We start from the raw sequence: 25,498 nt of genomic DNA on the forward strand, positions 1-25,498 counted from the left end.
CAAATACACTCTTGTAAAAGGCAACACTGGAATGATCTCAGTAGCTAGGTTCTGATTTCACTGATTTTTCACTGAACAATGGGATTCTCTGGTGTGAAGGATTCTCTCTCTGGTAGTCTTATTGCAGCTAATATGAATTGAGCAAAATGAAATAATTCAGAAAGGCCGTTTATTCCTAGATGACTTGATAACAGAAGTTGATATAGGTTTCAAGTGCACTGCTTGGGACTCAGGTTCCCTAGGGAAGAGCTACTCAGGGTCAATCTTTGCTTGAGAGTCAGTCATTTTTCTGCTAGCTCATTTTTTAAAGAGAACATCTGCAAAATGCTGACTTTGGGTAACACGTTCCATCCAATTTCTGGAAGAGTCTTCAGAATTCATTGAACAATAGAATCCAGTCTTCAGACCAGGTCTGGGCCAATGTTCTACTTGAAATCAATTAAAAGGCCAAGAACTAAAATAGTGGCTGTTGGAGGAATCTCCAACCATCATTATGGAGCATTCCTCTCTTTCTGGTTTACATAGTGGTATTGACAAGCTCCACAGGAAACATCACCCAGCAATTCATCAAAAATAGGGAATAGAAGGAGTGAAATGGGGAAACCAGAGATCCGTTCTCCCCCGGGGGAAAAAATTAACGTGTTATACAAGTGATGACAGAATGGTACTCTGGTCTTCAGACACACTGCTGTGGTCCTTTAGTGTAGTATGTGTTTGATTCCACTGTTCTCTCCAGACAGACAGCTGGGAACTAAAGGAAATAGACTACATCAAATGAGTTCTCTCTGGCAACCACTCTGGATGCATCATCATCTGACTTCTGTGGACTTGTGATCCCGACTTTCAGAAGTGGTTTAATGAATAAGAGCAACATCAAAGGAAGTGTTGCTTGGTCCTGGAGACCTAAGGCAAATGAAGTGCTATCACAAAAAAAAGACTTGGATATTTATATAAAACAACAAGATGAGAATGACCAGATTCCCATGCTAATGCTCTCCAGGAAATTCTGCTTGCGTGATGGACCTTGTTTTTTCAAATGGTCTATAGAAAAGCTTCAGTTTAAATGTTGTTCTGGTTAATCTGTGTGGGATTAGGCCTTTAATCGTAATCAAAATAAATACTCCCTGTGTGTATTCATAAATTTATTTTGCTGAGTATACTCTTACTTTTTTTCTGAAACTGTGTTGCATCTTCATTATACAAATATAATAATGAACACCGCAAAAAAACAAGATGCTAAATAAAATTATATACAATATTTACATGTTTATAGTCAAAATTCCACAGACAGAAGTGCTAATGCAAGATTTTTCTTGGCGTCTTTGGGAAAACTCGCACTACCTAATCCTGAAGGGGAAGCCAGCTACTTTCCTTCTTGCATTCATATATTTTACATCAGTTAGTACTGTTAGTGCATCTTGCATCTAATATGATAAGGGTGAAGTTTAAAGATTCATAAAGAGAACTGCATGTAGCATTAAGTTTAATAAATATTATTTCAACCGGTGTTCTACTCTGAAAAAAGCCACCGGAAGCTTATAAAAATATTAAGGGCTAGTCTACACTGGTAATGCTAAAGTTCTGCTGTGGCTCTCCCAGTGCTGCAAAAAAAAAAAACCCACCTCCATGAGGGGCATAACTCCCAGTGCTGGGAGTGCGGCTCCCAGCGCAGGTGCACTGTCTACACTGGTGCTTTACGGCACTGAAACTTGCTGTGCTCATTGGGGAGTTTTTTCACCCCCCTGAGCAAGAAAATTGCAGCGCTGTAAACTGCTAGTGTAGACAAGCCCTCAGATACTAACTAGTTGTTTTTCACTTCTCAGGTCTTGAGTGCATCATTTGAAATACAGTGATCTCAGCTAAATCCTTGGTGCATTTAATGCACAAAATAAAACAACTCCAGTACTCATCCCCTCGTTCAGCAAGCGGGTACACTTGGTACTTACTGCCCTGGTTCTGAGAAGTGCATCCGAGTCCCAATTCTGAGTAGCTCTCTGTTAGAGAGCTCTGTCAGGTCTCAGGGCAGCGTTTGGTAGTTCAAATTACAGCTGTTTCCAATCTGGAGAAAAGGAGGGTTTCCACTTCCAAAGGGATTTGGCCTTTAATCTTAATCAAAATAAATACTCCCCTCCTAGCCGATCAATGGAAACCAACATCTCATACCCCATGAACAGATCATTGCTTTGACATGTGTTCTTGAAGTGAACTATGGACCACACATCCCTTCAGATGCAGCAAAGCCTTTGTAGTTGCCTGTTCCTAAAATACTAAATATACAGCTAGGTCCTGATCTGATTACCTCACTAGTCATTCTTTATTCTGTAAACATTTGGGGCACTGCGTGGCCCACAGAAACTTCTTGAGAGCAGTCACTGTTACCTATTGTCATTCCCTGTCCTGAGATGACACTTCCCCCGGGAAGTGGCTGTCTCCTTCCTAAATTTATAGCAATTGAGCCCATTGGGAATGACAGAGGAGTTACTGAGGAGAAGCCAAATCGGGACAGCATGGCTGGTGCCTCCCCAGTGTGCTGGCTTGGAATAGGGACCAATATTGCTGAAAATAAGCCCCTCTCTAAAAGTTGTGGAGAGAAGGAAGAAATTCCCTGCTGGTGGGGAAGCCCTTCAACGGCTACAGCCCACTGCCTTTGGATGTGTAATGAGAGTAGGCTTTCCAACTTCCATTGTTCCTGAAGCAGTGTAGTATGAGAGGCCCCTAAGAATGTTGTTGGAATTATTAGAGATGCTTAGGGGTTGGAGTTCCTCCCCACAAAATCTGAGAGGAAGGTATGGCTAATAGGGTATAGTGGTACTCATGGGGCAGAGAACTTACTTTCATGTATCAGCTGTGTAACTCACCTGTTGTGTGGGTGCTTTTTACTCTTCTTCCTTATTCACCAAGCCAGCATGGCCTCTGGTACCTTGACCCAATGTACAGATTCTCTATGTGACCTTCTGGTGCCTGTCTGCTCTTGAAGGCCATTTAAAATTTGGTCTGGATACTTTCCCTTCATTCTGCAAAGCCAATGAAAACTTACCCCCATCAGATAAACACACACCTTTCTTCTGCTATGAAAGTAGCTCTGTCTTGCGAACTACCACATTAAATGTGGTCCGACTGCTGCGCATAATGGCCTTAATATAATCAACCTCTTTAGAAATTCACAATGTTACTATCCAAAACCCTTAGATGAGATTCGTATGGTATTTTACATAGATATGCATATATACACAAGTGGAAGATATTCTTCACACATCAGTGTTTGCAAATGCTCCAGCGTAGCACCAGAGTTACAGAAAGATTAGTGGCCCAAAATTATGTGGTAAGCTATAGTTCAGTGATTCACAGAAGTGGCATTTGTAAAAAGGAAAAGCTGGTTGCGAATAGATAGAATCCTTGATTAAGTTTATAGCTTGAGTCCTGTCTCTCAAAGGTTCAGCTAGATGAGAGCATCAACCTCCTTAATTTGTTTCTTGCATCTAAATTAATGTTTCTGTTTTGTGCTATTGTTTAACAGAAGCCCTTTGTTGGCCAGGGGTGGTGTGTGTGTGTATGGGGGAGGGGGCGCAGAAGGAAAGAGGGAGAAGACCCAGCTGCAAGTTATCCAGGCAAACAGAATCCACTTTTTCATTTGCCACCAGAGTTCCATCTAGCCTTGCTTACTAGCATCTGAAAAATTATTTTCCTCCCTTTCAATGCATAATTGGTTTCTTAGATACAAACCATACAGACATTTACTTGGTGTACCTGACCTAGAAAAAAAAATCAGTCAAAAAAATGTCCTACTAGATATGTCAGTCAGCATATGATCTCCATATAACTTATAACATATTAAATTACAAAATAATGAATCTTTTCAGTTAGCATTTTGGCACACGATGATAGTATTACATTTTATGTGAGAGTATCAACCACAGTTCTCACCCCATAAAACTGCAAACAGAAATTTGTAAGCGTTGGCACTAGTTTCACTTAGAAAAAGACAAGCATTATACTAGCATTACAGTTAAGCTATGCATGTACAGGCTGGATGGCATCCAGTCACATACAGTTCTTTCCCTTCTCTTTTAACATTTCCTTAAGAAGGCTAGACAGTGGTTTCTAGGTTTTTTTAAAAAAAGTCCTGCAAATTTAACTAGTAAAAGTATAGAGTTGAGTAGAGCATCAGGTTTCCCAAGATCATTTGTAACAAGATACTCCTTTGTAGTCAGCTTTGACACAGTGGGCCAAATTCTGTTCTCACCAATGAAACTCCCTTGCCTTCATTAGCTGAGAACAGATTTTGGCCTAAGAACATCCCAACTACCCCCACATAATTCAAGAATCATGCTTATTGCATGAAAGTAGAAAGAAGATTTAATGAACAGAGCATCACAAGCTGAAAGTCAAAGCTTTCCATTAAGAGTGAGCTGGTATCTACACAGACGTTTCCATTTTCTCTTTTGTAAGACTGAAATAATAATATAAATGGACTCTACCTCTGAGATCTGAGCTTGTTTACCCTGGTTTTCCTTACTCAGTGGAAAAGGGTTTGATTAAAATTTTAGAAATGCATCAATTCAGTAATCTAGCTTCCAACGATAACCCTTTCCTTTTTCATTCCTTGTTCCCTCCCATACACAAAGTTCTGTCTCCTCAGTACACGGTTTTTAACATTTCAGGTATCAACATTCAGGAGCCATTAATGGGGGAAGGGAGGGCACGCGGATAGCTGGAATACCTACTGTAAAGGCGTGCCAGACTTATTGATTTGACAGACTCGACTGTTTCCTTGTCAGTGCTCAGGTGTGCAAGATAGTTTGCCACAAACAAATCTCTCTTGCCACATCTTGGATTTTGATCTGAAGCGATGGAAGCAGCTTCTTTGAAATGCATACAACTTATGGCAAGTGTTGGAACAGGTTGACCACCCAAAGGAAATAGAGATTGCAGAAATTCTTGTAAATGGTACAGTGCAGGTGTAGATTGAGGGGGGAAAGAAAGGGGGACTTTTCTTTCACTTGGCATAAGACTCAAATGGCTGTATTGAATTACAGGAACAAACTCCTCCTTGAGCGCACATGTTCCTATAGAGGTCCAAGCATTTTGTTGAAGGGGGAGAAAAACAATCTGGTTAAAATTGGATGCATGTTTTGTACTTGATGGTGGTTTTGGTGATGCAAAGCAGGCATGGTGTCTGGTTGCTGAGCAAACCCTGCAACTTTACAAAATGCCAGCTAATTCATTTTATCATTTGAGTTGCCTGTATTTCTCAAAGCATCAATGAGTTCGCCAGGGCAATGCTGGCGTACCCCGCCCAGCCACCTGTTCCAGCTATTGACTTACACCCCCAGGTGGCTAGAATCCTCTCTCCTTGTTGTCATGTTTTCTTTCTTGTCTGGAAATGCTGACTGTCCATTGTTGTCCTGACACTTCTGCAGCAGTAAATCCAAGTATGAAAGGCTAGTTTCTATTCAAGATGGCAATAATGCAAAGCCAAGGTATCAAGGGTTGGCCGCTCTTATCATTTTGACTGTGAGATTGTGTATTGGGAATTTATCATATAGCCATTCTGTACCTGAGGGCCCGAAGTCAGGTGCTGTAGTTATTTAAGAGCTAAAATATGTTGAACTACAAGATCTTTGTGTCTTGCTCAGTGTATGGCTGTTTCTCTTTCATTCAAAACAACGGCAGTGCTAAATTATTATTTTCAAAATGAATTTTTCTTTTTTGCAATCCACTTAGTAAGTAAGGATTTAAACTCTAACCATTTCAAGACGTAATTAGACTTAATGGGTTACTTGAAATGTCACAGGACACTCAACATGTGAGAATTAAAACAAATGGTTAAATGGAAGTCTCTCTCTTCAGTTCATTATGGTCTCACTGTCTTTTTCCCTGATAGCTCTGAATTAGAAAATGACTTACACCATCAGCCAGAAAATGTGTATTCTTAATAGCATTAAGAGGGTTGCTGGAGCGAGATCTTTGTGGGATCAGATCCCTTCTTTGAGCTGACTGTGCTGGGTAAGAACTGGTCCTGTACTTTGCAGTAACATCATGGGCTGTAGAAACACCAGTCTTAACAATGCTGTAATATGCTTTTTCTTTTATCTACAGTTGGTGTTTAATATAGTGCTAAAATCAGTTGAAAGCTAACTTAATCATGCAGCTCAAAAGAATACAGCAGCTTGCAGGTGACTTTGTATATCAAAGTCCTTTAATTATTTGTTCTTTCCTATTATTAGTACAACAAACCATCATTTTCTGCATTCTGTAAGAGAACTAATTAAACTCCAAACCAATCCATACCTACTCTCATTTAAAAAGAACCCCGTAGCTAGTAAACCCAGAATATACACTCATAGTAAAGCTGAAAGTTTTTATTATATGTTTGAAAGAAAACATACACATGTGTGAAATTGACTTAACATATCCTGTATTTTCAGAAGGCAGGAAAAAATTGACTGAGATTTCTAAAGTAAGATAAAGTTTTTATATTTCCCGATTGGTCCCATGTTTAATCCTAGGAAAACATACCAAATGTTGGCATCATTCAATGCAAGAATACACTCTGTTCTCTCCATAAATAATCTCCAGAGAGTGACCTACCTGGACTTACATATCTTGAGTTCTCAAAATTGAGAAACCTGTTATCTGACGGGCTTATCTACACATGGAGAAATCTCTGATTAACTCCACGTGTGGACATTTTGAAAGCTAAGTTCAGGTGAGTTAAGCTAAATAGGAACAAGGCACTCTTATTCTGGAATAAGAATATCCATATGTGGAATGAACAAGGGTGAAAGTAATATTAAACACTTACCAGTATGGGGGCCTGGATCTGGGACCATGGAAGGAGCGGGGCTGGGGGTCAGCGTCCCCCAGCCAGCCCATCTTCGCTGCCTGGCCCGTGCTGCCTGGGGCTCCAGCGGCGATTTAAAAGGGCTCGGGGCTCTGGCCACTGATGCCTTTTTAAATCACCCGCCCGGGGGCAGCTGCCTCTTTTGCCTGCCCTGCCGATAGGGTCCCTTCTAGCAGGGCTGCTGACGGGGGGCAAAAGGGGCAGAGACATTAAAGCACTGCCATGGCAGCGCTTTAAGGTCGGCTGCATATGGGCTGGTACCGGCTTCTTACTGGTACACCATATCAGCCCGTACCAGCCTACTTTTATCCCTGGAAGTGAATCAGGGATAATTAATCAGGAATAACTCTGTATGTAGACAAGCCATTAGAAATGTGATTCAGCAGTTGGATCACCTCCATTTGTAATAGCCTGGTCATTCACTTCCTCCTGTATTGCAGGCAGTGCGGTCTTCATTGTTAGAGGTGTTTCAGTCTTGGAAATGGAATCCATTTGTATTTGGGGGTGTATATTGAAAGACTTTTGAAAAGATTCTGATGTGAAGTAGTAAATGAAGGGGTCAAAGCAGCAATTCATTGTTGCAATGCATAATGTGATTGGGTACATTGTCCTAGCAAATCTCTCCAAAGAGCAGTTTGCTATGGCTTGAGAGCGCACAAGAGCATATAAGAAAAGTATGGAATTGTAGGGCACAAAGCATACTACAAAAATGGCCACATGCACAATAATCATCTTTAGTACTTTCACTTTGTTTGTCCCAATCTGAGATAATGTAGCAGGTTTCCGGAGAGTCCTCAGAACCAGTGAAGAGCATGTGAGGTTGATTAGCAAAGGAATTATGAATCCTACCACTTCAATAAATATAGTGATCTTAGACAAATAGGTCTTCCAAACAATTTTGGAAAAACCCTCAAAGCAGGTTGTGCTAGTGTTGGAGACATTGGTTGTGGAGAACAATGAGGCTAAAATTCCTCCACTGAGGACTAGTATCCAGACTCCTGCACACACAATGGCTGAATTTCTCCTTGTCCGAATGGTACGAGATCTGAATGGGTAGACAATAGCCAGAAAACGGTTGACACTAATGCAGGTGAGGAACAGCATACTGCCATATATGTTGGTGAGAAATGCAGTCCCCGAAATCTTGCACAGAGTGTCCCCAAAAGGCCAGTGCCTGTTGAAATTATAAAATATTTTAAAAGGCAAAGTGAATACAAAGAGCAAGTCAGAGACGGCAAGGTTTGTCATGAAAATAGTTGTCTCGCTTCGCATTTTCATTCGACAGCAGAAAACAAACAAAGAAGCACAGTTTGTGATCAAGCCAAGGATGAATACCACGCTGTATACAGCCCCATACAGGTTGTATTTAAAGGAATCATCTGTCAAACAGGTATGATTATTGCTGTGGTTTCCCATTCCAGGTCTGTGATGTGTTTTTGGAGCCCTTCAAAGCTGAATTCAGTGGCATCCATAAAATAAGTTAATGAGAGCACTCTTCCTTAAGAATTCTAATGTTGTGGCTTGAAGCTCTGGCGCCTCATATTTGTGATGTCCTGTCATCCTAAGGAAGACACAAACAGTCAGTTCTGCAACCCAATTATCATTTAAAGTTTCTGTACATGAAAACACACAGTCCCTTTTCGCCGCCGCCGCCACCACCACCACCACCACAGGTTATGGAGCATATTCTTACCGCTGTAGATGTTCAGGGTTTTTTTAATGTTTATCAGGTACATTTTCTTAAAGATACATCCCATAGATAGGTATCATGGAGTAGGTATCTTTATTTTATTTTAGAAATGTTGTGATAATGGTAGTATTTGGCTTACAATTTATTTTCTTATATACTAAACCAAGAAATATGAAATGATCTGGAAATACATCAGGATGGAGAGTTTGTCACAAAGGCCAGTTAAGCATTCAGATTCTTATTGAAAGTCTATAGGAGTTGGGTGCCAAATTTGCATTTGTGCCTTGAATGGGATTGCCAGTACTCCAGGATTGGCCTGGAGTCTCCTGGAATCGGCATCAATCTCCCCGTGACTATTGAAAGCAATCCGGGAGATTTTAATAGGATATTTTAAGAAAATGACATTACATCATGGGGGGGGGGCAGAATCTCCCAGAATAGCTTCAGTCAGAGTTGGCAACTTCTTGAAATAAATCTCCCCCTAAAATCTTAAATAGGAATGGACCATCAGGTTTGGGAAACAAAAACTTAACCCTAACACATCACCCATAGCTAGAACCAAAAAAGATTCTGAAATGTTCAGATAAGCTCTTGGAGCTATGCAGAGAATGGAAATTCCATTTTGTGAAGGATTTTGACATTTGTCATTTTTTCATTTAGGAACGAAATCCCAACATTTTGAAATTCTCTGTGAAAGAAAATTCTGAAAAATATTTAGATACAAGTTGAAACATTTTGTTTTGATTTGCATTTATTTAAAAAAAATTCAATTATACTTAAATAACTGAAACAGTCATTTTAAAAAATCAAAACATTTCATTCTGAAAAGGCCAAAAGGGACATTCTGAAACTGGAACTCTTTCGTTTTTTCTCAAACAAGATTTTGGCAAAAACATGATTTTCATGAAGTGTTCTAGTGAAGCTTTTCTAAAAAGCTCCTTTTTCACGTCTGGTCTTTGACTAAGATCAGAACAGAAAGTATTGGAAATACCATAGAAAATCTGGTCTCATGAGACTTCCAGCCCAATTTAGCAGGCTCTAGAGATTTGGATAGTTCTGATAAGCATTTGGTTTTTTACATTTATTGGAACTAAATACACCTCTACCCCGATATAACACACCCAGTATAACACGAATTCGGATATAACACGGTAAAGATGTGCTCGGGGGCTCGGGGGCAGGGCTGCACGCTCCAGTGGATCAAAGCAAGTTCACTATAACGTGGTTTCACCTATAATGCGGTAAGATTTTTTGGCTCCTGAGGACAGCGTTATATCAGGGTAGAGGTGTACCCTTATTAATGGCTCTATCTTGAGTCTATTTTTAAGGCCTGTGCAAAGAAGCAATCAGAAAGTTTCTCAGATTAGGGAGAAAATAATTTTTTGGACATGGCTGTGTCTCTGGGGAAAGTGGAACAAGGTCAGACAACTGCAAGAGGAGCGTCTGAACTGTAAAATATAGGAAACTAAATAGAGAATGTAAAGCTTGTTTCTTGTGATCTAACAACTGACCTGGTAGGTAAAACTATAGAGCATTTTTGACAGATGGAACCACTAGTTCGGAGTTGGAGCTGCATCAAAAAGAGATCCTGTGGCAATATAGATTAAATAGCAAATTTTAGGTGGTATTGGATACATTACGATTCTCTGAAATAATTGAAAACACTTTTGAAATTAGAATATGTAAGCAAACAACTAATTGAAATGAAACATGGATTGAATCAGGATAATTGGATGCATATTGTCTAACTAGTAAAATCAAGTGTTTTCTATATTGTATTCCCAGTGGGAAAAAATTACATTCTCAGACAATATTTCTTGCATGCAAGTTATCTGTAAGCCAACTGTAAAATGTCCAGTGCTCAAAACTTTACTAAAACTTACTCCACTACAATGAAAAGAACAGAAACTTCTCATTTTCCTCATCACAAAACTTCACCAAATGACAGACATGAAATCTGTCCCAAGTAGGAGTGACCAGAAAACCGTACATGTACGGTAGGCACTGCAAAAGCAGCATTATATGCCAGTTTTCTAATCAGTGCCCTGCCTTGTCCCTTAGAGATTATTCCTGCTAAGAGCACCAATCTGTGTATAAGTAGGTGTATAGGAGTAGTGTGAAGTCAGATCAGATGGACCATGGCCCTGATCTCTAAGCCTTACCTTGGAACTGCACCTGTGTCACAGCGGGCTTACACAACAGGCTCTCTCTAAGTTCTGGAGGAGCCAGGATTGGGGCAAAAAACCTCTACCCCAGGCTGCCCCATTTATTCATGGGCTTTCTAGCTATTGCTAACTGTATGTGCACCGCTCTGTCTGAATTTGGCATGTGGTCTCCTGGCAGTTTTTGGCACACGCTTTTTAAACAGTTCTGTAAACTTCTTTATCTTTACTTATGTTTGAAACGAGCAGTTGCTGTGAGGATCCTGGTTAACACATATTCAAATCAGAAGTAGACATACCTTTATCTGATACCTGTTGGCTGTGTAGCATGACAAATGAGTTCAAAGCCAACATTCAGATGTTTTCTACACCACAAACAGATGCTGCCTTATATGAACTGTCTTCAAAAAAAAAAAAAAATGTAGGGGGCAAAATGCTCTTCTGGTATCTCTCAGCTTTGTAATCCACACATTTTCTCTCTTTCACTATTTCAATGTCTGGCTTACTAAATTCATGACAAATTGAATTTCATTGCCAACCAGTAGGAAACAACACCAGAAGAAAATTCCACAGAGATTCATTTTGGAAGAGGTGGTACTAAGCTATGCAAAAATGCACTCTCTTTAATTGTGACGTAATCTAAAAATAATCATAGGTTGAGCTACACGTTTAGCTGGATATATCTATATCAAATGAATTTGTATAGGTTTTATATTTTGCCTGTCTTTAAGGCAGTAAGTAACCAGGTTCACAAATATATGTAGTTCCAACAGGTATGATTTGCCTCATAACTTAAACCTCAGTCTTACTGTATTAACGTCTTGGCTTCTAAACCACATACAGTACTTAAACAGACTGCACTTTATCTCCATCAGAAGCAATCTGTAATGTTTATGTTGAAATTTAACTTGCATAAGTAGATTTCTTTTTTTCCCCCCTCACTGAGAGCCAGGTTTTCCACGTGGCCTCAACGTTGGCTCTGTATATGTCCAAATTTTGGAGGCACAATTCTGGGAACCTGTGTTTCTACTCAACCAAAACTTACATCAGATAGTTGGATATTCAATTTTCCCAATTTGTGCATATGGTCCTGCATTTTGGCAGCCCCAAACTGTGCATTCAGAAACCAAGACTTGCATATTTAAAGGGTATTTTGAAATATTTACCATTATTATTCACAATCAAGCTATGTTATGTGCCAGCAGTCTGAGCTGCATACAATGCAGCTCCAGTGCTCTGGAGAAAAGATGCTGGATCATTTTTTTTTTTTTTTCCTATTTAACAAGGAGTCACATGGACAAATTTCACTTTCCTGGTACATCAGTCTGAGAATTGTCTACCAACTATTGTTCAAACAAGGTTATGATCTTGAAAATATGAGTCCATGTTGTTTACATATTTAACACTGAGGCGGTTAAACAAGCTGACAAATTCTTAAACTGAGTCATTCACTTTCAGTTACAAGGTGTCAGGGTCTCTAATTTTAATGCTTTAAATATTAGATACATTCTCCTTCTCTCTAACCAGAATTAAATCAACACCAAATTTCCTGCCTATCATGCTCACTACCCTATCACTCTGTTGGGAAAGATTACAAAGATTTAGCTTCATGTTTTTAACATGCCAAGTTCAGTGCACATCAAATAAACAAAATAACTTAGAATTCTGTTTTTCAGGCAGACCAGATCTTTAGATTCATTGTCCACTGTACAGAATGTACAAATTCTAGTTCAGCAGTTATTAGAAGTGGTGCCATAATGGAATATAGAAAAGTGCTTTTACACGAGAGTACTGAATTACTGTGAGCATTACATCTCATGTGAAGGCGGAGCTTCACATGACTCTACATCTTTTGTCAGTTACGCCAGTTCAGCACCACTGAGGGGGAAGCCAGCAGTGTTGCAACAGATAATTGACACTCCAGCTTGCCCTCACTCAATTATCATGTGTTATAGGGATCACTTTCACCTGCCATGCACTGAAAATTAAGGAAATCTCTTCTCCTTCCTAAAATAAATGATCTCTTTGTTTCTGACTCCATTGTCCTTACGCACTATGACACTCATAATTGCCATGTCATAGCTTCTCGGGGCACTGTAATTATCAAATATATTTACTTGGCATCCTAAAAGCTTTTAACTTGAAAAGAAATATATTTGCACTGAAAATATTAAGCGACACACAAGAAATGGACTGTTCCGAAAAAAAAAAGGAAAGAAACTGAGCTCTTGTCTTATTTTATTCATGAAGCTGCCTTCTTTTTGTTGCTATTGACATGTCTCCTGCCCTACACGTTAGCCATTGGAGGCCCAGTATAATACGGTATGAACTCAGTGTTAACTGTAAGTATACCTAAACATTCTAGACAGAGTGGCCAGGTGCCCGGTTTTTGACCAGAAAGTCTGGACAAAAAGGGGACCTGACGGTGTCTGATCAGATCTACTGACTGGACACTCAAAGTCTGGTTACTGTGGGCAGGGAGGCGCTGGGTCATCACCCACGCCCAGCCCCTACTAGGCCAAAGCTGCCTCCTACCTACATTGGGCAGCTACTGCTCCCAGGAGTGGCTCCGCAGGTGAGTCCCTCCTGACCCAGGAAGAAGAAAGAGGACCGAGGAGGGGAAGGAGGTCTCAGGGCAGGCAAGATGCACTGAGGAGGAGGTTCCAGAACTCCCGATGGAGTGTCTGGTTTTCAAATATTACGAAGTTGGCAACCTTAATTCTAGGTATACTTCAATTCCCCTCAGAATAGGTGGAGACGGGCCTCTTGAGGTCCCTTCAGATGCTATATGTCTGTTTTATATGTTATGCATAAAATATACATTAATTAGGTCACTTTTACTTTGCAAAACAACTTGGGAATCAAAACTTACAATTCACATCTTCTCAATACATTTATTCCTTTTCCTTGCTTGTTATACTAACTTAGTGGAGATGTAAAGTGATTTGAACTTTGTGAGCATGAATACTTAAGAGGTCGTGTGGGTAAATAAAATTACATGGCTTGTTGATTTTCTTAGTTTGACTCAGATTGACAAAATCAAAAGCTTTCAAAATTCTGATGGAATTATTGTGCTTAATGCACTTCATGACACAAAAAAGCATTACACAAATAGGACCAAATTTTGGAAGGTAGTTGTACCTGTGTGGGTGACAGAAAAACCATAGGCCAGAGCTACGTCTACACTACCCGCCGTATCGGCGGGTTACAATCGATTGCTCGGGGATCGATATATTGCGTCTCATCTAGACGCGATATATCAATCCCCGAGCGCGCTTATATCGATTCCGGAACTCCACCAACCCCAACGGAGTTCCGGAATCGACAGGGGGAGCCGCGGACATCGATCCCGTGCAGTGAGGACGGGTGAGTAATCCGATCTTAGATATTCGTTATTCACGTAGCTGAAGTTGCGTTTCTAAGATCGATTTTCCCCTGCAGTGTAGACCAGCCCTCTGAGGTGATGTGACAGAATTGCTGTGGATTTCCTCATGCAAATAGACTAGTGTCGAGGCCTTTCATGACCAAAGAGTCAGTGATCTAAGGGGTCATGGGGCCTTGGCTGTATGATTCAGTACATACAGCCTCTGCCCCCATAGCAGACCATTATATATTGTCCTTACACACAGCATGACAACTTTTCCTACTCTTGGCAAGAGTGGTATGCATGAAAAGGCTTTTGCATCATTATTGTGCATCCAGCTGATAGAATATAAAAATATGAGTCCACACGTGTAACACTACACTAAAACAGGTCTCATGCATCATGTCTGCTGAAGCCTAGTGAGATGAGTTAAGGTCAAAGTCACTATAATCACTGATTTGGAATTTTCTCCCTTTTGCCTATTTCTAAGGATTAGGTAGAGATTTTGGATGGGAATTTATTTTGTTCTAAAGACAGTTTTAGTTTTTCTTCAGATTTATTAGGGCATAATCCTGAGTAAAGGCTGCAGGATGTAGATTCTTCTAGACTTGCATGAGAACTACTGATATGATATGGACTCTACAGATATAGTTTGTTTTCTAAATGCAAAATGAGATTGTGTGACAAATCCAAGGTATTTCTAATGGACCTGTCATGGTAGCATCTAGTTATCAAGCATTTCTAATGTCTTACAAGGTTTAAATTAAAAAATTAACAACCCTGAATTCAGAATGCCAGCTAGCATTTGAGATAGTAATAAAGCCAGCTCACACAACTTTATGGTGAGTCTTGCAATACATGTTGTTTTTTGTCTTAAAGCCCCAGCATAGGCTTACATTACTCTTTCATTTAAAAAAAAATTTTTTTTTTGCCCTTATGGTTCGGGGAGTCATTTTAGAAAAATTCTGAGGTGGGAGCAAAGTCATGTCAGCATATAGGGTGTTCTCTGTCCCAAAGAGGATCACAAATAAGAAACTAGGCAATTATTGCTTTCCTAATGATGCCATCCAAAATTGAGGGGGGAAAGGAGGTGCAAAAAGTGGAAGAAAGAATGGAGCGTATAGACCTATGAAAAGTTGGGTGAGGGGGGAGACAACTTCCCCCTTGCCTTTAGCAAATGATGTCCCTGCTTATAGTTTTGGAGAGAGAGCCTGAAAACATGATCTAAGTGCAGTCTAAAGGCTCAGACAAATCTGCTTTTCGGGAACTCGTGATTTTTGAACGCTCAGGTCTGGCAATATTGTAAAGATATGAGACAAGTGCCGGTAAAAGACTGATCTTTATTTCCTGGCCTCAGTCACATAACATGGAGTGGAGTCACAAAAAGTTGCCCCCTGTCACACAGCAGGAGTAGGTATTCACTGACTCCATTGGCTACTGGTAGAGGAAACAGCATTTTTTTTTTAATTGGACATTTATTTGAAATAAAGTTAATCCAGAATTAGATTCAGGCACAACATCTTCCCCTGTCAGTTACTGTGGTTTTAAAATAACTTTTTCCTATTTTCAAAAGTTTTTTTTCTGTTTCCTGTTTATGTGTGAAAAAGCCATACGAACAGAAGAAACTGGTTGACTGACAACAGGAAACAATTTAACTGTCTATAAACAAAGTGCTGTTAAATGTACAAAGTAACTGAAAGCAGAAAAGAGACTTTTTTTCTAATCTTGCAACTCCAGTAATCCTAGGTGTTATCTGTGACAATAGTAGGAAAACCTATTCAGACAGAGTGCGACTTTTAAGTTGTCCCTTTAAAGCCTCTCACCCCAAAGAGCCAGACAAGATCCTCCCACACACAAACATGCATATTTTAACACAGCAATTTACTGTTAGGAAGATGCCATGTAGGTTACAGTGAAAGGGGGAGTTTTCTAGTGCCTTAGAATGAGGGAAGGAGTCAGGCTTTCATTCATGGCTCTGGCACTGACTTGCTGTGTATCTTCAGCACCTATATTATCTCAATTTTCTCATATTTATGAGCACAAATGCTACTTACCTCATGGGTGTTGAGGCTGAAATAATTGGTGAAATCCTGACTCCACTGACATGAGTAGCAAAAAGCCTGTTGACTTCAATGGGACCAGGATTTCATCATGTTTAAGTGCTGTCAAGCCCAGATGAAATGCATTAGACACAAAGTAAAATTCAGGTCTGGGGCATCTGAACCTTTGGCATAATCCTGGGTCCCAACAGGCCCTTCTAGCAGCCAGGAATCAGTCAGGGATAGACTCACCCTGGCCGCACCCTCTTTCTCTTGGCCTCTCTCACGTAGGGGTGGTATAGAAGAAACTATGGTGGTTCTGGGCAGTGTCCCAACTCCCACTGCCCATGATGGCCCAGTGCCTGCACTACCCACCCACAGTGGCTCCATATGAACCCTGGGGCCTTGGCCAGGGCTATGGCTGGGCACAGACATGGTGTGGGGCTTGGTCCCCTTGGAGACAAGCCCTGTCCCACCTCCCAGCACCCTGCCGCTGCCATCGCTGGCCTGTGGCTGCCTGACAAAGGGCTGCACACCAGTCCAAGCAAGTGGAGAGCAAGGCTGGTGTCCTGCCAGGGCCCAGCTTGTGGGGCAGGGGGAGGGGTGTTGGTGAACAAGCGGGTCCCACCCCATAGGGATGGCTGGGCCTGCCTGGGGTGTCCCCACCGAGCTGTCCTAGCCCCCAGCACTTGCAGCAACTGGGGGAGGGAGCAGTGGCATGTAACCCTACGTGCCCCCCACGCATTGCCTCCATTTGGGGAGGCAACCCCTCCTCTCTCCCAACCTGCACCCATGGTTCCACAGCTCCTTTTTGTAATAGCAGAGGAGCATAAAGCGGCCAAAACAGGAGCCAGGATTAGGGTTGTTCTTCCTAGAGATTCTTCTTCACTGAATGTGGAAAGGGAAACCTGATCTATATAAGTCATAATCCTAAAGGATCACGCTTTGTTTCTTTTGGATTGATCGGCATTGTTGTTGATTCTTCTAACAGTCCTTGGAGAGCTTCAAGGTGTTTCCTCTGCATGGCGACTTCCCTGTGCTGTATCTGTTTTGTGTTTAGCTCACTAAGACGTTTTCCTTTTAGAGGAATGGTGAACTAACCTATCCAATGATCATATGCTAACCTTCAGGGCAAGATACTTTTTTTTTTTTTTGCTTTTCACTAAAAATGCCTTTTTCCCAAACACCTCATCCCCTAACCTATTCTAAGATTAGAGCTACCTTCCAGTAGATGTTTTAAACTGTCACCATAATGTGTGTGTACACTGATGTAGTAAACTTGATCCTCAATTCATATATATTAATGGATTATTAGTATACAGAGAACCCAACCTTTTGGGCCTAGCTTTCAAAGGAACCTCAATATGATTTCCGAAGACTGAGACTGCCATTTTGCGTGTGTCTTTTTTCATGCCCAAGTCTCTTACTTGATGGATCTCTTTTTACATTGGTATACCTAGATCTAATATAGTGCTGCTGTTGGCCAGCATAGCACTAGACCATGCAAAATCTGGAAAATCCAATAGAGAACGTAATACAAAAAACAATTGGCGAAAAATTCCTTAGAAAACCTTATTATGCTTGTGACCTAAGCAGTTAGCTAATGTTTGGAGTTTAGCAGGTTGTTTCCATTAGAAGGAGAAATTGACGCTGGAGTCAGGTATTTCTCTGATGCAATTCTATTTATTTACAAAGAATGTACAAAGTCCTATTTCCCTGAACACAAGAGGAATCAAACCAGAGGGAGTTTCTTTGCTCAAAGTTCAAAGTCTCTTCGCAGCCAGCATTCTGCACAAAAAGTTCCCTCTCTCTTTTGGATTTTTCTCTCAGCCATGTTTTCAGTGCTTCTCTTGCTGTCTTGCTTGGCTTTTGGCCTGCTTCTCTGCATGTTCTCTGAGTGCTTCTGCTCTCACATGCACACCTCTATCAAACAATTCCCAGTAAAATCCCACTGCCCAAAAAGTCAAATTTCTGACCAGCCTTGCATAGGACCTGTGTTTTGGGAAGTAGCTCCTACACTTTCATCTAACTTGCTGTAAAAAAAGAGCTTAGCTGCATCTTATATTTATTCTGAATGAATAGTGTCTTATGCTCACCAGCTTCAGTGAAGTTTCACTCACCTCCATCAGAATACATATGAGTCTCAAGCTTTTGCAGTTATAAAACTCTGTGGTGAGGGGACTATAGGTTTGATCTCCTTTGAGGTGCTGACTTCATTCCTCCCCCACTGAAGTCAGTGGGAGTCGAGAACACAGCATCCCACAGGAGTGCGCCGGATCTTGCAGGATGTGCACCCTGCACTGGTTTGGTAGGTGATCTTATTGATATAATAAGGCTTTGTTTTCTCAAAGGCCCTGATCCTGGAAGGTGCTAAGCACCTGCAACTCCCATTGAAGTCTACCAACCAGATCCTCAGCTGGTATAAATGGACATACAGTACAGACCCATTTATGCGGGGATGTCGGGAGTCAAGCCGTCACGACCGTGTGTTAACGGACCGCGGGTTAAGAGGGCCATGCTGAAATATCTTAAGATATCTATATACACATGTATAATTATCTAGGATTACATACGTATTCACAGCATCCCAAATACTGCAGGTGTAGCTGTTAATGGCACTTTGCAAGAATATAAATTCAAATGTGTCATCTAATAAAAACATTACTACTACACAAGGGTGAAAGTAACTCAGGACACTTACCGGTACAGAGCGGGGCTGGCTCTGGCCCTCGGAAGGAATGGGGCCTCGGGCAGAAGGGGCAGGGCTAGGGGGTCACCAACCCTTCCAGGCCGCCTGGTCCGCACCGCCCGTGGTTCTCAAGGCAATTTAAAGGGCCAGGCGCTCCAGCCACCGCTGCTGCGATAGTGGCATCCAGAACCCCGGGCCCTTTTAAATCGCTGGCCTCGAGGCAGCTGCTCCCTTTGCACCCCCCACTCCACCCCTCAGCGGCCAAGGGAAGGCAAAAGGGGAAGGAATCTTAAAGCGCTGCTGCGTCCTTTGCCACGGCAGCACTTTAATGTTACCCCCCCCCCCCTTCTGCAGCAAACGACTGCCCTTAAAGTGCCCTTTTTGCCTTCCCTACTGGCAGGGCCACCGGGGGTGGGTGGGGAGGGGCAGCACTTTAAGGACGGTTCTTTACCACCCACTGATGGTAAAGACATACAGCACATTTCCGCTTCGCACTTCCTGTCGATTTCTATGTCAGTGAGTCAGTGAGCAAATCTATAGCGCTACATAGCAAGTTCCTATACTGTGTGTTAAATAGGGAGGCACGGCGCTACCGCATGTTAAGCGGATTCACACATAAAAGGCTCTGTACTGTATTACCATTTACTGCAGTGGAACGGTGCTGCTTTGTACTAGCCAAAGAGCTGATTATTTTGGGGTATGTTTACACTGCAATGTAAACTCAGGGTTAGTAGAACTTGAGTTAGCAGACCCTGGGTTTGTTAACCCAGAGCTTGAGGGTCTACATTCATTTGTAACCACAAGTTAGGAATTGTTGAACTTGGGGTCCCAATGTGAGGCTCCACCTTCTACACTGCATTATTCGGGCCTGAGTCCAACAACCCATATCCAAGACTTCTTAATGCCCTCCCAAAATACGGTTACACTAGTTCTTTGTTTGTGGAGCAGTGTGGGGGAAAAATTGACTGTCCATCAAACTTGATTGTTCAGAAGACAAAGAAAGCTGGCCTGTGGGATTGTGAGATATGTCTGGTGGATTCCCAGATCATGAGTCCAATAGGCCTGTGTCTACCTTGCAGAGCAACAGGGTCCCAGCTTGATTCAGGCTCGGATCCTCCAACTCACGGGCTCCTGGGACCAAGCCCTGCATTAGCATGATTTGTGTGTAGACAGAAGAGGGGTTAGGCTTGAGCCTGAGTTTGAACCCTGGGCTTACACTGAAGTCTAGACATATCCTGAGAGCTGAAGGTACTCAGTACCTTCTTGGAGTTCAACTATCACATGGTTTGGGTCTTAGGCATCCATATCGTAAATGTCACAAGTACCTTTGCCAAAACTGATGTAAACTGACCAGGAGGTTTGATTGGTGTTTTCATAGAAGGACTTTTACCCTCTCACAGGGAAAATGTCATATTCCTAACCAGCATTCTCCAGTAAATAAGGCTTTTATTTTGTTTTATAAACTGAAAACAAATTCAGTAAACTATAATGAAAATACATAAGAGAAAACACACCCCAGTGCTGAAAGCTAACAGATAGAGAGAGTTGTGACATCTTACGCCTTCAGTAATAAACTACAGGGAGCAAAGCTATAATAATGGAAGAAAGCTAGAATGATTTGTCATTACAAAAACGCAGATTCAGAGACACCATAATTTCATTCCCATAATTCAATTTCTAGATGCCATATTTCCACAAATGACAGAATAGTGGGAAAACTACAGCATGGTTTGAGGGGAGGTGGTGTTATTTTTGAGTAATGCAATGCAATTCATGTTTAACTTGAAAACCATCTTGAGCAAGAAGACCATATCCGAAGGTTCCAAAGTGAAACCCCCAAAATCCTTAAAAAATTAGCTTTTCAGATGTGACTTTCTTTGTGAACATACACAACTTTTTAAAGTATTACAAAAAAACATATTGTATGTATTTCATTAAGACCTGTGATACAAAAGCACGCTATTGTTGCCTTCGTATGTACTCATTTCTAAATTTGAATGACTGATAAACACTGCACAAATTCACTTCCTCAAACTTGCCAAGATAAAAATAGTTTTTGAATTTTCTGGAAAACAAAACTACAAATAATTCAGAAAGCTCTCATTTAAGGAGGCTCAAGACAGGCTAAACTGTTACTGAAACTGAATTGGTCTTCACCCTTTCAGAGCATAGTCTCTCTTGAGTAAATGCAGGAGATGGTGCATTTGAGCAAAACGTGCCACCACTGTCTGCTCTGGTGAATAGATAACTTCTTTTTCCAGTAAAATAATTTAGCTTTTGTGAAAGGTGGTGGTTTCATGTCCCCAGAGACTAAAGTCATATTATTTATGGAACAAGCAGAGCAGCAGCAGCAGCGCAATCCTTTATACCCACTTGACCTGGTAAGACCCCATTGGGGATGGATGGGGATTTCAGGCTCCATACCCATTCAGTCCTATGTCTGTCTGTCTGGGATAGTTAAATAGAATGTCATTTGTGGCAGTGGACAGCTGTCCATGCAAATAGCCAGGGACTGGATTGATTTAATCAGCTTGCTTTACTTATGGAAGGCCAACAATGTGTCATGGTAATCAATGTGCTTCAGTACCAACCTAAATTCCAGCAGGCAAGCTAGGGCTGCAATCTTCTATAACCAGATTTCACATTTTGGTGAACTCTAACAAACACAAATATATCTTGAAAAATTAACATAAGTAGACTGACCAATCAGGAAGAATATAAATATAAATACTTTGACAATTGTGATCAATTGACTGAAGAAATCCTATAATATTAATAAAAATATAGAGCAATTTAATACTGATTTACACATAGACAGCTCTTTGCAAACATTTAGTAAACGCTGTAATGCTGTTAATCCTATGAGATATGTCAGGGTTTTACTTATGGTTTTCCCCTATTTTGGAAACAGATCCAGAACTTAGCGGGTCTGGTTTTGCACCACTGAAGTCAATGAGGACAGGCTCAGACCCAACCTGCATGTAAGGGTATGAATTCGCTGCAGAGTTGGCCTGGATGTGAGCGACCACACTGTAAAATCACATCCAAGTTACTGTGTCCTCACTGATGCTGTGTTCCCCCACGCGTGTCATTAGGACTTCTGCAGGCACATCCCATGATTCTTCATGTTGCGGTAAACTGAGCTGCTCTGATTCTTTCCCAGTCAATTGTGGGAGAAGTTCTGTTCTGAGCATGTAAGTGAAATTGTGGGAAGGCATTGGTAGACTATCAATACTGCAGTGATTTACCCTGCATCCACACTGCAAAGTGGGTGGGTTACCAGTTGGAGTGAAAGCAGAATCTGGGCTCTAACCCAGGGCTGAAAGCACTTCTCTCAAGTGAGAGGTTTTTCAGGGTGGATAGGATAGAAGCTAGGAGCAACACCTGGGTAAAAACCTGGGCTAATTCCATAGTATAGACATACCTTTAAAAGTGGCAGTACTAGATACTAGAATATAAAGTCTCCTATTCCTAGTCCCATGTTCAGTTATATGTCACAGCCTCTAGTTAAAAAAAAAAAAAAAAAAGGCTACTGCTAGGATTGCATCTTTTCTGCTGCTTGTGATCTGCAACACTTAGAAACTGTTAACATTAATATCTCACTTCTGCGGGAAAACATGACGAGAGACAAGTTATGTATTTGCGTTCCTTGTCAAACCACATCTTCTGAAATGAAAGTTAATAGGTAACTGCATTCAGGCATGGTTCTATTTATACTTTCTCTGTACGTTCTGAACTTCCATCTCCAGAATTTAAAGGACACTGGTTTTATCAACTGACCTAAACCCTACTCAGGAGAACTCTCATTTTTAGCCTCTAAGGAGTATAAAGAAATGTACGCTGAGTCCTTTCTCCCCTTCCCTATGTTTTTCAGGGCTCTTTAAGTTAATAAGTTTTGAACTCTTTAAAGCAGTAAGGTTAGCTTCCTGCTAGGTTTGCTTTGGCTTTCATAATACTAGTAAGAGAAGGAGGATGGAAAAAGTATTGTAGGGTGAGAGGATATCCTCACTGAGCTTTGAACTTCCTCATCCTTTAGGTTTTGCTAACTATTGTATTCATCTACTGGAGTAATAATAAATTATAGAACTGCCTTGTCTTAAAGAAAAACTCAGCACCTTTATTTAAAAGTATCTGCTGCAAATCATTCTCGAGATGGTGACAAAACTAAGGGATTTTTATTGTAATTGTCTTTTTAAAAGCATCACATTTTAACAACTAAGTATCTTATATGCCTAATAAATTTTACATCTTATAAGTTTTTAATATATACTTATAGCCAAACCATGGACTATTGAAATCCATAGGAGTTTTTCCATTGATTAAAAGGGAGCAGAATTTGGCTGCAAATGAATGCCCCTTAATTCTTTAAAATAAAACAGTTCTACAAAATGAGAAATTTTGACTCTCATACTCTATTCTGGAAATATAGCTTCTGGGGCCTTGATCCTGCAAAGATTTGGGCATGTGCTTAACTGTATGCAGTGTCACAATGCCTAAAGCTAAGCATATAAATCTTTGCAGGATGACAGCCTAAATTAGCATTGTTTAATACAGAGCTCGCTTATTTAAACCTATGTTAAACTGTATCTTTGAAATACTGAATTCAAAATGTTCTAAACAATTTATTATTGAACAAGCTGTTATTATTTGGATTAGCTGAAACACATTAGTTAAAAACACAGCTCTGACAGAGGTCCTTAATTTGTCATTCAGACTTCAGGAGATAGCATGCATTGCAATGCTTTGCATTGCAATAATTCACAGCAAGTAAGTACTTTTGCAGAGTAATTGCATTCCAAAAACATGGAGATAATCTTGTCACTGTAAACATATTGCTACATCACTGTGAGAAACTAGCACTTCTTTCACAGAAACATTATTATGGCTTGGGCAACAGAAATGAAATCTTTCCCCAGATAAAAGTATTGCTAGGTTAGTGCTAAAGTATTCCACATTTCAAACCTAGTGGGCTATCATTCTATTGGTTACAGCAGGCATCAGTCCGACTCAGTGAATTAAAAAGTATTAAAATCAGATTCTCATAGCTGACATTAAATCTGTACACTTTTATAACGCTACTGAAAATTAATAAATAATAATAGAAACTTACCCAAGAGATATAGACTAGAGATATCATGCCTCCAGACAGCTACCTAGTTAGCAGATCTCAGATTCCTCCCTGGCAGTCCATAGACTTATCCATTTTTTTAAAATGCAGGTTTGTTTAATCCCATCAATAAAATCTGCCTGCTCTAGCTGTTTACTGATGGTCGTTCATCCTTTAAAATGTGAGGCTACTAGCAGTTATCTCCATTCCTTTGTTAGGGAAGAAAAACTGCTGAATGTTGCAGCCATCATGCCTTAGGAAACAGGACGCAAGAAAAGGCCCAATCTCTATGCAGGATCAGTGGGCAGGGGGAACTCTTGGGGGTCTCAATAGGAAATGTTTTTCATTGGATAAGAAGGTATTATTAGCAGCTGGGATCCCGCCCCATCCTCTGTGCTTTTAGTCACCAGGCATTGGGCTGATCGTGTTTTTCCCCGAAGCGCCTTGCCAAGGAAAAGCACCCTTCACAGTCAAGAATTAGCCGCTTAAGTACAGCTCGACAATAGATCAAGCTGATTTCCTGAGCAACTGGTTGGCTGACGCAGCCGGTGTGTGTGTGCTTGTAGCAGAGTATTGCTTTAGACTAGCGAATGTAAAGCAAGGGAATATCCAGGTCTGGAAGCTCAAACTTTGTGTGATTCCCTACGTCCCCCAATTAAAAAAAAAAAGGGGGGGGGGAGAAGAGATTTTCTGCGTCAGGCATGCACCAGAGAACACCCTCTGGCTGCAAAATGAAACTTTATAAAGATAATAAAATTCTATGTGCAACTGTTTAGTTAAAAATGAGCTACAACAGATTTCAGTTTGCTCTGAAAGCCTTAGGTTTCTGCTGAAAAAGTTTAGGAGGTAGTTAGAATGTCAAATGTTTATGGAGATCATTATAAAGTTCACAATCTCCAGAGAGGTAGCACTTCTCAGGTCTTTATAGCCCAGTCTGCTAAATCTTATTATCTCAGTAAATCTGGCTCCTGATTTACCAATTAACCAGGAGTTTTATTTCTATCTCTTACCTTCAGTGCCGGCCCTTCAGCTAGGAAAAGGTTTTGGGGTGTCTTCCGTCTGGGAGGAAGAGCAATGTTAGTGGACAAATTATTCAGCTTTGCTTTCTGATGGCAAGTAGTGGTCAGTTTCTTTTCTCCTAGCCTTCTCCAGCCCTCTGCTTGGGATCCTGAGTCTGCTTTTAAACTTTGGTTTTTAAAACTTAGCCAAACAGCTCACATGCCCTGATTTCATTTTGTTTATGCTCCTTTTTCTCCGCTCTCTTCTGGCTGCTCTCACAGGCAGCCAAGGCCAGTAAACAACTCATTGTGAATGCTATTCCTTGGACTAGTGAAGGGTGATACAGCACTGCAAAAAGAGGATTCTCTGTCTTGCTCGTACAAAAAGAGAGAGACTTTTGCCTCATGACCAGCTGCCATGGGATTTTATCTGGTCGATTCCGAAATAATTTTCTAAATCACGTTATAGCAGCTTTAACTCTCAAATGCACAGACACTGTGGTAGCCCTTCTTCCTTTGAATTTCATCCTTTCAGGATTCACTTATTCTCTGTTAAGACTGCATAAAAAGACCTACATAGATTCAAATGGCAAGTGAAGCATATG

General features: G+C 40.9%; 1 protein-coding gene across 3 annotated transcripts; it reads right to left on the reverse strand.

Moving 5' to 3' along the window:
- Positions 1-6,957: 6,957 nt before the first annotated feature.
- LPAR4 (lysophosphatidic acid receptor 4) lies at positions 6,958-25,010 on the reverse strand. 3 transcript variants are annotated; one of them, XM_032796961.2, is made up of 2 exons: positions 24,906-25,010; positions 6,958-8,405 (listed from the first exon to the last, which is right to left on the reverse strand). In XM_032796961.2, the coding sequence occupies exon 2, from the start codon at positions 8,258-8,260 to the stop codon at positions 7,211-7,213; it is 1,050 nt and encodes a 349-aa protein (XP_032652852.1). In that variant the 5' UTR covers positions 8,261-8,405; positions 24,906-25,010; the 3' UTR covers positions 6,958-7,210. The 3 variants fall into 3 exon arrangements, 2 of the variants coding, with proteins under 2 accessions (XP_032652852.1, XP_032652851.1); XM_032796960.2 differs by lacking the exon at positions 24,906-25,010 and adding an exon at positions 23,899-24,322; XR_012656437.1 differs by lacking the exons at positions 6,958-8,405; positions 24,906-25,010 and adding exons at positions 8,844-9,022; positions 23,899-24,322.
- Positions 25,011-25,498: the final 488 nt, after the last annotated feature.

The sequence above is a fragment of the Chelonoidis abingdonii genome, chromosome 8, assembly GCF_003597395.2.
Source record: "Chelonoidis abingdonii isolate Lonesome George chromosome 8, CheloAbing_2.0, whole genome shotgun sequence".
In the NCBI taxonomy this organism is placed as follows: domain Eukaryota; kingdom Metazoa; phylum Chordata; order Testudines; family Testudinidae; genus Chelonoidis; species Chelonoidis abingdonii.

Bases quoted from the DNA above. Each gene is read 5' to 3' on its own strand.
- LPAR4 (XM_032796961.2), bottom strand. From the start codon at position 8,260: ATGGGAAACCACAGCAATAATCATACCTGTTTGACAGATGATTCCTTT.